This window comes from Cicer arietinum, chromosome 6 (genome assembly GCF_000331145.2).
Source record: "Cicer arietinum cultivar CDC Frontier isolate Library 1 chromosome 6, Cicar.CDCFrontier_v2.0, whole genome shotgun sequence".
NCBI classification, from domain to species: Eukaryota; Viridiplantae; Streptophyta; class Magnoliopsida; order Fabales; family Fabaceae; genus Cicer; species Cicer arietinum.
The window spans coordinates 16,955,812-16,967,492 of NC_021165.2; the positions used below are offsets into that span (position 1 = coordinate 16,955,812).

The 11,681-nt window shown below is 32.4% G+C and overlaps 3 protein-coding genes across 4 annotated transcripts in view; 2 read left to right on the forward strand and 1 right to left on the reverse strand.

Annotated features, from left to right (window-relative positions):
* Positions 1 to 1,474: 1,474 nt before the first annotated feature.
* On the forward strand, positions 1,475 to 3,951 carry LOC101497874 (protein PLANT CADMIUM RESISTANCE 7-like). Of its 2 annotated transcripts, XM_012717097.3 has the most exons (5): positions 1,475 to 1,573; positions 2,759 to 2,965; positions 3,050 to 3,121; positions 3,212 to 3,424; positions 3,701 to 3,951. In XM_012717097.3, the coding sequence occupies exons 1-5, from the start codon at positions 1,552 to 1,554 to the stop codon at positions 3,778 to 3,780; spliced, it is 594 nt and encodes a 197-aa protein (XP_012572551.1). In that variant the 5' UTR covers positions 1,475 to 1,551; the 3' UTR covers positions 3,781 to 3,951. The 2 variants fall into 2 exon arrangements, with proteins under 2 accessions (XP_012572551.1, XP_004505208.1); XM_004505151.4 differs by lacking the exon at positions 1,475 to 1,573 and having other exon boundaries at positions 2,593 to 2,965.
* Positions 3,952 to 4,545: 594 nt separating this feature from the next.
* Positions 4,546 to 6,460, forward strand: LOC101498190 (pentatricopeptide repeat-containing protein At2g15690, mitochondrial). The gene has a single exon (XM_004505152.4). It carries the CDS (start codon positions 4,621 to 4,623, stop codon positions 6,322 to 6,324), a length of 1,704 nt encoding a protein of 567 aa, XP_004505209.1. The 5' UTR covers positions 4,546 to 4,620; the 3' UTR covers positions 6,325 to 6,460.
* A 1,197-nt stretch (positions 6,461 to 7,657) lies between these two features.
* The window catches only part of LOC101498518 (uncharacterized), a 5,369-nt gene continuing 1,345 nt past the window's right edge, over positions 7,658 to 11,681 (reverse strand). The window contains exons 3-5 of the mRNA XM_073369445.1: positions 11,640 to 11,680; positions 8,894 to 8,963; positions 7,658 to 8,417 (exon numbers count right to left, since the gene is read on the reverse strand). Coding sequence (XP_073225546.1) covers positions 7,838 to 8,417; positions 8,894 to 8,963; positions 11,640 to 11,680 — 691 coding nt within the window. The 3' untranslated portion in view covers positions 7,658 to 7,837. The remainder of the gene's footprint in view (positions 8,418 to 8,893; positions 8,964 to 11,639; position 11,681) is intronic.

Below are 11,681 nucleotides of genomic sequence, written 5' to 3' on the forward strand. Positions count from 1 at the left end.
AGTGACCTATAAGAAGTTTGATCAACTTCAAGTCATTGGTTATTTTGATTTTATAGGTTGCCTTGATGATCAAAAGTTTACTTAAGGCTTAATTTTTATGATGACACATAATGAACTATTTTTGGAAGTGTCAAACAGACGTTTATAACTATCTTTACTATGGAAGGAGAGGAAGTCATTTGCTTTGAGACTACTTATAAAGTTATGTTGTTGAAGAACTTCATCATTCAATTCAAAGATCTTGAAAGTATATCTAGGCTATTTGTGACCTACTCTGATAATGTTTATGTTGACATTTCTATACTCACAATTTTAAAGATATGTTTGGTTCGAGGTAGATGGAAGGAAATAGAGAGAAGAGAGAATATTTTTATTACTTGGTGTTTAGTTCACTTTTTAAGATGTTTAGTTCACTTTTTAAGATATGAATGACTAAATACACTTAATTTATCTTTTCCCCTCGAACTAAATACACTTTTAATTAAAATTTCTCCTCTTCCCTCCATTGAATCAAACACCTATAAAAGCTTTTCATTCTCAAAATATTTTGACATTAAATATCTATTTGTCTGAGATAATTTTTTTGAATTTCAAAATTGAATTGAACATATTGCTACAAAAGTATAGAGAATTTGTTGGCAGAGCCAATGACCATAGGCTTAACCATTGTAGCTTTTTAGAAGCATGCAGTTGCCAATATGGATTTGGTTAAGTCATTTGATATTTTAGATTAGTGGGAGTTCAAAATATATAATAGGAACTTTATAATTATTGTTATATCTCTTATATTATTTCAGATGTTTTGACCTTTTTTGTATTACATCTTTCTTAATTAAATTGTGATAATTGATATTCATTATCCTTATGTTTAATATGTATAGGTTGGTACTTGGCATATGTAATTGAGTAGTGCTATTTTGTATAAATGATTTGTATAAGAAATAAAAGAATATATAAATATAGAAGTTTTGATTAATTAGAAATTGATTGACCATTTATGAGATTGAATAGTTACAATTTGTATTTGTTAAATGTTGTTATATATTATTCTTCACTTTATTGTAAACACCTCTCATAATAATATAACGTTTCCCGATATAATTTGTTTCTCCCTATGATCTTAATTTTGCAATGTTAAAGTTTGTATTTCTTATACTACTTCGATAAATTCTTTTACAATTTTTTGATATTTTGGCTCTTATAATCATCATATTTTAATAATCAATTAAAGATCACTCAAGTTAAAAAATTGTTTAATTTTATAAATAACTTTAAAATAATCAATTAAAATATAAATATTAATATCAATTAAATCTTAAGCATTAATTAGATATTATAAAATATATTAATATCAATTATTTAAATAATCTTATGCATTAATTATATATTAAAAATGAATATTGTACTTTGGACTATATAATATAAATGATCCTGTGATAGTTTGAGATGTTGTTTTAATTAGCCTACTAAAATATGTGTATTAGATCGGGCTAACCCTAGTCACTGAATTCGAGGACAATATCCTCTCACAACCTTTCTTCTCTAACTACAATGGATTCTACGACAATGACAGGTAAGCATATTTCATTTCTCGTTAATCTATTAAAATTTCCATCATATACTCAATTAAAAAAAGACTCAAGAGTAAACAAAAGCAAAAAATCCCGCACAAGCAAATTAAAAGAATATTTATAAAATGAGCTAAGTTGAGCTTTTTTTTTTTAATTCCTCTAATACCATCACACCAGAATGAAGGTTACAGACTAAACATTGCATTAGTCTACGGAACCAAAGATTTGGAGTTTTATATACTTTGTAATGTCATTTTTTTTAATTTACATTATTTTGTACTAATGCGTCTACATATTGAAGATATTATAAAATAAAATATTGTGATAAATTACAACATTGTTTATTCACAGGATTAGTATAAGATTTCAGTTTTATACATTTAAAATGTGTAACATCTTGTTTCATAAATTAAGGCAAATGCAAATGAACTATTGTTAATGAGTCTAAAATAGTAAGTCTTCCTCAAAAATTGTACATTCAACGTTTGTAAATTGATATACTTAATTTTTTTTTTTTTTTATAATTAATTTCTTCATTTAAAATCTTTAAATAATGTTCATAAGACACTGATTAGCAATACCCTAAATTAATACTTGTAAGTTGTAAGAAGGTATCTTAGTGATTTACATTGACCTGTTATTCAATATAATTACAAACACTTGTCAGATTAATTAAACCGTTGCAAAATAATAATTGGTTTATGCTTACATCATTACAAACATTTAATTATTCTGTAGTCATTTTGTAATCTTGAAGAAATTCAGTTTAGAAATTGCAAGGTGATTGCTATTTGTCTTCTCTTCCTATCCTATAGCAGTAAGATTTTCAAAACTGAAGATGACATGTTACATGATTATAACATATTCTAGCTCCTAAGAAAGATCATGGAAATACAAGATTATTTTCCCCTAAATCAGTGGTCATGACTCATGAGTCATGTATTACTATTTAACATTTTATTTATATACTGATATTCAAACACATATATTTTATACTTTGCAACTAGTACTGATTATTATATAAAACTTATCAGACTGAAAATGGTTTTTCCTAGTAGTTACAAATTACATTAATGTGGAATACCCTTCTCCAATTTATATATATACTAAGATAATAAAAGTTTGTGTTGGTTAAAGAGCATTAATTAATTCCACAATTAACATGTATCCTACTGTAAATGAATCAGATCCATATGCAGGTCAAAGCCATCCTCCTCCTCCTCCTCCTCCTCAAGGCTATGTCTTACAAGGAATGATGCCAAGTTATTATGGCATACCACAACCACAACCACAACCTTATGCTCCTCCATATATCACAACCAATTCAAGGGCCGCCCCAAGGGCACATCACTGGTCGACCGGTCTTTGCCGTTGTCTTGATGATCCTGGAATCTGTAAGAACCTCTAAATCATATTGTAGATTCAGCTTTCTAAGGTTTATATTATGGTTAATTATTGTTGTTATTATTTTGTGTAAGGTTTGGTCACTTGCTTCTGCCCTTGTATTACTTTTGGACTAATAGCAGAGATAGTAGATAAAGGCAATTCAAGTAAGTTTTTTAAAATTTAAACACACTAGCTATGTAGAGTTAGTTATATACTTATATATAAGTTTGGTGTTTTTGTTTTTATATATGCAGCTTGCACTTGTGATGGAACAATTTATGGGAGTCTATTGGCTATGACAGGACTTGCATGTTTATATTCATGTTATTATCGGTCCAAATTGAGGGCACAATATGATTTGCCAGAGGCACCTTGTATGGATTGTTTAGTTCATTTCTGTTGTGAAACTTGTGCTCTATGTCAGGAATATAGAGAGCTCAAAAACCGTGGATTTGACTTGAGTATAGGTAATTCCTTCTTTCTTTAAATACTTCCATTCCATATACTGTCATAGTGAAATTAACACATTAAATTTAGGATCTATGCTTTCTTCTTTTTTGTCTAATTTCCAACTTAATTTTTGATATATTGAAGGTTAGACACTACAAATAACATCTGTGACTAGTGGTTTATACAAATTGCAATGTAGTCAGTAGTGAGAGTTTTAGTGAATTTGTCTGATATATATGGTTTTAGTTTGACCGTTGACTTATTATTGGCAATGAATTGAAATTGAAATATAGGGTGGGAAGCAAACATGGAAAGACAGAGGCAAGCCGTTACAGTAGCACCACCTATAATTTCACCAGCTATGACAAGATGAAAAGTGAAATTCAAATTTAGGAGCCCTTTTTACTAGCCATGGGAACTATTGTTGTTTCAATTTTTATATTCTGTTTGCTGCTTGGTTTGAGTGATTTTTGTATTTTTAAGGAATGGAAATATTTGTCTGATATCATCAGCATTATATCAAGCTTTGTCAGTTTATCAGCGATCTACTCGAGTTCCAATTAGCCTCATGTTTTTGCCTTATCAGTCAGTCAGAATCCGAAAAGTTTCTTTGGCCTCACCAATTCAACTAATTAGCTAGAGTAGTGGACACTACAAGCATATCAAAGCTAGTAAGAAAAATATTATCAACATTTGTTTTGGGAAGAGGGTTATTACTCTTAGCTGTTTACATCTTATTATGTCAACAAAAATAATAAAAGTGAAAAAGGATATTGACATACTCAATTAAATAAAACATTTTATTCATTTTCAAAATATAAATTCGAAGTTTAAATATGATTTTTATTTATGCAAATATACAATTTTTTACTTTTAGTCTATATTATTTATTTTTATTTTTAGTCTTCATGAATATATATTTATGTTTTTATCTTTTGTTGTTTATTGTAGTCTCTAAAATATTTGTATATGTTGAAATTAATGAATGTAATATTTAAAATATTTAATTTCCCCTCCTATATGAAACTCATAAAGATAAACGAATTGCAACATGGAAAAAGAATACACTGAACAGAGGGGTGTATAAAAAACACGGGGGTGCAAAAACCCGGGGCCCAAAAAGAGCTGCCCCATGTTTGTATCATCAATCTAAAAGCAAAATACAATTCCACCCTGTTACTGCATTTCATCACACCCTTAAAGAAGAACCACAATGCTTCCATTGATTCAACGCGCACGAACCACAATGCTCTCTTCCTCTTTCTCTTTGAATCTGCGAACAAACTATTTCTATGGCAATAACTTGTGCAGAACCCTAAGTACTTCTGCTATTCCAAACGAATATGGTAGATTCCTTCCCCAGTCTCAACAACCACACTCGGATCACACACCCTTTCATCCTCCTCCTCCTCAATATTTCAATAATCACAATAACTTTCCTCAAAATACCAATAATGCCCCTGCTCGTTTTCCTCAACAGAGGTGGAACCCTCAAAATCCACCACAACCTCCTCAAAACCCCAACTTCCGGCCACCACCTCCTCAAAATCCCAACTTCCGGCAACCCCCTTCTCAAAATCCCAACTTTCAACAACCCAATAGTCCCAATCGATGGAACAATCCGAATAAGTGGAACCCCCAAACCTCACCAAGTGGTAACCCCGACCAATTTCAAAACCCCAACCACCAATTTCAACACCCCAACAACCAATTTCAAAACCCTAACAACCAGTTTCAAAACCCTAATCAGTTGAACGGCCGAGCCTCTGTTCAAGAACAAGCCCAGCCTCCTTCCATTGTTGATTTGACACGTTTTTGTCGTGAGGGGAAGGTTAAAGAGGCACTTGAATTGATGGAAAAAGGTGTTAAAGCTGATGCTAGTTGCTTTGATCTTCTGTTTGATTTGTGTGGCAAATCCAAATCAGTTGAGGATGCTAAGAAAGTCCATGATTACTTTTTACAATCTACTTTTAGGAGTGATTTCAAGTTGCATAACAAGGTGATTGAGATGTATGGGAATTGTAAAAGTATGACTGATGCCCGTAGAGTGTTTGATCATATGCCTAACAGAAACATGGATTCTTGGCACATGATGATTCGTGGATACGCGAATAGTACAATGGGAGATGAGGCGTTGCAGTTATTTGAGCATATGAATGAGCTGGGTTTGGAGATAACTTCGGAGACTTTGCTTGCAGTGTTATCGGCTTGTGGCAGTGCAGAGGCTGTGGAGGATGCTTACCTACATTTTGAATCCATGAAAAACAAGTATGGAATTGAACCAGGGGTTGAGCACTACATGGGGCTTTTGGAAGTTCTTGGACAATCTGGATACCTCAAAGAGGCTGAGGAGTTTATTGAGAAGTTGCCATTTGGGCCAACAGTGACAGTATTGGAGACCCTCAAGAGTTATGCTCGAATTCATGGAGATATTGATCTTGAAGACCATGTTGAGGAGTTGATTGTTAGACTTGACCCATCAAAGGCTGTTGCAAATAAGATCCCTACGCCGCCCCCGAAAAAGTATTCTGCGATTAGCATGCTCGAAGGCAGGAACAGAATGATCGAGTATAAGAATCCCACTCTTTACAAGGATGATGAGAAGTTGAAGGCTTTGAGTGGAATGAAAGAAGCAGGATATGTTCCTGATACAAGATACGTTCTTCATGACATTGATCAGGAAGCAAAGGAGCAGGCATTGCTCTACCACAGTGAACGTCTAGCAATTGCCTATGGTCTTATTAGTACTCCACCTAGAACACCTCTTAGGATTATCAAGAACCTACGTGTTTGTGGTGACTGTCACAATGCCATTAAGATCATGTCTAGGATTGTAGGTAGGGAATTGATTGTCAGAGATAACAAAAGGTTCCATCATTTCAAGGATGGGAAATGCTCTTGTGGGGATTATTGGTGATTGAATCATTACTCCAAATCCTACAATAGCAAGAATACTGCTAGGGACAGAAGATGAATTATGTAGTATGCACTGATTTAAAATGTATTTGCTTCATGCTCAGATATCAGCACTATTCTCTCCCTTTTTCTACTCACTGGTATATCTTCGTAACTTCAAATATAGCTCCGTTTTGATCCATGCAAACATGTAACAAGTTTATTTTTGAAAATATGTTTAGGAACATCGCTTGAAACTTCATATCTATGGGGAGGAATCTTCTTCATTTATCACTTTCTCCATTTTTTCCATGAACATTTAGTGGCCAAGTATTTCTATAGTCTGTGTACTCGGGAGAATCCGTTTATTTAAGATTCCAAAAAAGTGATTTTTATTTTATATTTCTAAAAATGATTTTTATGAAAATTTACTTATAAATAATATAAGGTTTTGAGATTAATTTGTTTTCAATTGAAAAAAAGTTATTTTAACATTAATAACTTAAATATTCATTATTAAAGATTTTCATTTGATATATTATATTTTTATAAAAAAGTATATTTCAAAATTAATTTTTACGAAGAATTTTTTAAATAACTTTTTATTTTAATTATTTTTTAAAATTTCATTATCTAAATAAATGTTATAGAAAATAGATAAAATTCTTAAAATATAAATATAAGATAAACTAAAATTAGTTTTTCATTTAAATTCTTGAGACGTGACACTACAGGTTAGGTACGAGGTACCATTCTTTTAGAATAAGGTACTAATTTGTGAGTGTGAAGGTGCATCTCTAACAAAGAAGGCATTTTTTTTTTTTCTGATAAAAAAAAAGGCATTATTCGTAGGCAGAATTTTAAGCCGCACAACTTGTTTAGTGGTGCAATGAAGCATAACAAATCCTTGTTGTTCATTTAATAATGTATAAAAGAACATTGTATACGAGCATGGATGGCTGTGAGATGCCTTTGGAAAGCCTGAAAGATTTGCAATTGTTCCAAGCCTGAAAGATGCCTTTGGAAAGCCAAAAACCTAAAACTATAATGACGATAAACGACGAAACTTAAAAGTATAAAAAGTATATGAAACACTTTGTTTTTATATCAATTTGATAATATTAAGAAAATATTTTATTCTTCAAAATTCAACTTGATTGATTTGTTGAATTGACGTCAATCAAATTATTATTTCAACCATAAAGATAAAGATAATCGTTAAAAAAGAATCGTTAGCTTATATTTTTTCAATTGTACAATGTAATTAATATTACTAGTAATTGCACCATTCTTAAATTGAATATTTTTTATTTTGTATTTATGATAATGATAATTACTTCAACTAATAAAGATAGTTTAGAAAAAATATTATTCTCACTTTTATTTATATACTTTTTTGAATTCACATGAAAATCGGTATAAAATGATGAAATTATTGTGAGACTACTAATACGTATTGAACCACTGATTTCACAATCCAGCTTTATTGAGCACATAAATAAACACCTAAAGAAACATAGCCATAACATAAGCATTCAAACATGTCTCATGGATTGAGTCATCATGGCCACAAACTCGTTCATGTCAACCATGCCATCTCCATTAGTGTCCACTGCTCTCACCATTCGCCTGCACTCGTCAAGGCTGCACCTTTCTTCCAGCTTCCACAACATTTCTTTAACTTCTTCAGCACTTATTTTCCCATCACCATTCTTATCAAATGTTCTAAATGCACTCTGTATATCCAACGACCTAATACCACCACCCTTCCTCTGAGCCTCCATAAATTCTTCAAAATTGATGAATCCATCTCCATCCAAATCGACCACCCGAAAAATATCTGGCACTTCATGAACCGATTTCCCCATGCCTAGAGATTTCAGGGTGGCTTTGTATTCCTGTTGAGATATTTTCCCATCTTTATTGGAATCAAATTTGTCAAACACCATCTTCATCTCATCAACACTAGGCTGAAAAATGTTTTTCAGTCCAGAGTTTTGCCTCTCCCTTGACAACATACGCGATGGCTTCCTCAAGTACTTTCTCTTTGAGAGGTTGTATTTGAAATCAAGGAAACTTGTAGTTGACATTTTATACCTGAGCCTATTCAGTTTTCAATTGAGATGGAAAAAGAACACTACTGTCTTTTTATATTAATGAGTGATGGAAAAGGCGGTGATATCTTGCTTAACATGCCAATCTTAAGATATCAATTATTCCTTATCAGTTTCTGGATGACCACGAAACTGAGATGCTAAATAGAAATGTAGGATATAAAAAGAATAGTGTCAAAAGCTAATCAGAATTTATGAATAAGAATACATTCTTTGCTAAAATGTATGCTTTCCTATTTTCCTTCTTGAGGATTTTTCTTTTCCAGTTATTTATTTGCAGAGAGAAGGAGGGGGTATTACAATCTTTACAAGTCTCTCTAATCGTAACATGTTGATTTACACGAGTATTTTGAGTAAAAATCATGGAAGAATAAACTCATCAATATGAATACAGTATGGATTCCCGAGGCGGCGAAAGGGAACAAAAGAAAAATAAAAAACTGGGGGAGGGAGAAATAGTGGAACATCTACCATCACGGCGGTTTTCCATTATCCAAATCCTCCATTAAATCAATATCTTTGCGAGCTGTTATCTTCTGCACATATCCTGAAAAACAGACACCCAGACAAGTCATTGCAAGTTGACAATATTAAAAAGCACAGACAGTAAAACTGAATGCGAATAAACAATGGCATTTTAGAAAGTGGACCCAGAATTAGGGCCGTTGAGGTACTTTTTTGATTGAAAAGGCCCACTAACAAAGCAGGAAACTTTACATCAAGGAAAAGGCAAGACAAACATAAAAATAAGGAAGAACCCCTAGGTGACCCTGAAGCAACATAAATTTCTTGCTTTGTAACACTTAATTGAACCATCTACCCTATGTGGATTATCACTATATCTCGCACTTTAATTATGTTAAATGTCATAGCTGATGTGGTATAAAATCTCTTGAATAAAGCACCAAAGAATCTGTGGTATACGGTATGGTAGGATCAAAACAAGAACTGCAAGCCAACACTCCTGTTACAATGTACACGTGAAATTCCTATCATAGATTAAACTTTAGTTCCAAATGAAATCAGCATATTATCCACCTTTCTAACATTACGTGTTTTAGCATGAACCAAACTAGAATAGATAACATCCTAAATGGCATCTTGCTTACTTTCATAGAAAAAAAGGAGCAATTGAAACAATTAGCTCATAAGCAAAAATACATGAAGCCGCAGCTTCTATCCACCACAAGACTGTACAAAAGTATTACTTGATATAATTCAACAACTATCCCAATATGAAAACCCTCCTGATGCACCAAAAGATGCAAGAGTGAGGCGAATAGTTTATGATAAAGTTAGGATTCAAACAAAAATACAGGCAAGTTGCAGGTAATCTTTTCACACATCCCATAATTTTATTTGTTGTGATGTTGGATGTAACAGAAAACATGAAACTCTTTACTTTGGAAGTCCTATAAAATTAGATATCATGATTCCTGTGACTATGAGTTGAGAATCTTATTAATTCAAATTGGACAACATCCACAAAGTCATGCAACACAAAAATTTCATTAATCAGTAGTTTTTCACCATACAGAGAAGTCGAGAAAAAGATCAATGAAGTTCAAGTGGAAACATTCTACATAGGAATAGATAACTTCATAATATAATCTGAAAACCTCAAATTTATAATGGAAATACTAGAGTACTTAATAGTGAGCTATAGCGGAATAGCATTGCAGTGATGGCATCATCTCAGTCACAACCAGCCCAATACAGCACCCAGCCTTGTCGTTCAGCATATTGTTGTTATTGACTTGTTAATTATAACTTTGATGGTGACTGTGTGCCATGACTGTTACTATTGATTATTAATGATGATATGCCTTTAATTTTGGGTAACTTCAGATTTTTGAACATTTATATGTGTGGAGTATGCATTATATATTTTCCTTCCATTAAATGTGATATAGCAGTCGGTTATCCTGCTAGACGTCTACAACATTTTTGGGGCTGGCTGCTTAGCACTGCCATTTTTTATTGACAACTATGGGAAAATTTGCTTGCCAAAGCCACAAATCAGATGAAATGAACAGGGCATGGCAATAGCAATGGAATAGATTAAATAAGTGTCTTGAATGCAAATTAAAAAAAAAAAAAAAAAAACATTGAAAGTTTACCTCCATGCTAGATGGTCTAATTTTATATGTTCACTGGAATATGTTTCAGATGCATACCTAAGAGATAACCTTATGTCGTGTCAAAAATCTTTCCAACATTTTAATATTGTCTAATCAAGTTTTAGTATCACGTTGCTACTATGGTCTATGTTGAAATGGTTAAGAGGACAAATAAATTTATAGAACAGTCATGCCACACAGAACAACTAATAATGCATATAGAAAGAAATTAAAGTTCATCAGTCATTACTAAATGATTTATCAAGAAAAAAGATGCCAAAGTAGATCATAAATCATAACTACAATTATCATGCTAAACTTCATAGGATACTCATGTCACATACTCACTTACATCTAGCCAGCTTTGTTACAGGCTTATGGATGCAGATACAACAACAAAGGGAAAAAACCATAAATATTGCATAAAAATGAAAACTATTTATGGACTAAGTCAGCTCGTCAAAATAATTTGAGAGCAAAAACACATTTAAGAAAGCAGTAATGTTGCAAACAATATCCAACAGACATAGAGCATCGCCAAGGAGATAAGAGGTTTTACTTTGACCATTTTGAAGCTGAGTTCCTAACTTCAAAGACACTACAAATGCTTTAATAGTTCAAGTGTAGTTAACTTTTTCTCCAATGACTTGGTGACAGAATAGCAGTTGGGCCTGCAAAAGGGGGTCAATCAGGCATACCTAAATCTAAAGGTACCATCCGTATAAAAAAACCTAAATAGCATTTGAGGAATTTTCTAGGATCCCCCACTACCCCACGAAAAGAAAAGACACAGTTTCAGCTTGAGAAGTGGTAACACAACAACACCGTACACGGCTCCAACCATTTTGGAGAGAGTTAGATGTATACAGTTTATAAGAAACAAACAAAAGAATAAAGAAAAAAAATCTGTAACCAACATAATTCATACATGTTTGTATTTGTGAATATCTTCCAAGTGTGAGCATATATTTAAAGACATTAAACATTGTTCATCTAAAGAAGAATTTCAAACTCATGCTTCAGTCCATATAATGAGTCGTAATGCCAACACAAAAAAGAGTAGCAAAGAAAAGAGCTATAGAGAAAAATGGTAAATGCATTACCAATTCCCATACAAGGAATACATTTGCAAGTGACCTCTTTCC

Excerpts from the sequence above, each read along its gene's own strand:
- LOC101498190 (XM_004505152.4), top strand. The coding sequence starts at position 4,621 with ATGCTTCCATTGATTCAACGCGCACGAACCACAATGCTCTCTTCCTCT.
- LOC101497874 (XM_004505151.4), top strand. The coding sequence starts at position 2,734 with ATGTATCCTACTGTAAATGAATCAGATCCATATGCAGGTCAAAGCCAT. Across the intron at positions 2,966-3,049 it reads TCTTGATGATCCTGGAATCT|GTTTGGTCACTTGCTTCTGC; the intron begins GTAAGAACCTCT and ends ATTTTGTGTAAG. Across the intron at positions 3,425-3,700 it reads TGGATTTGACTTGAGTATAG|GGTGGGAAGCAAACATGGAA; the intron begins GTAATTCCTTCT and ends ATTGAAATATAG.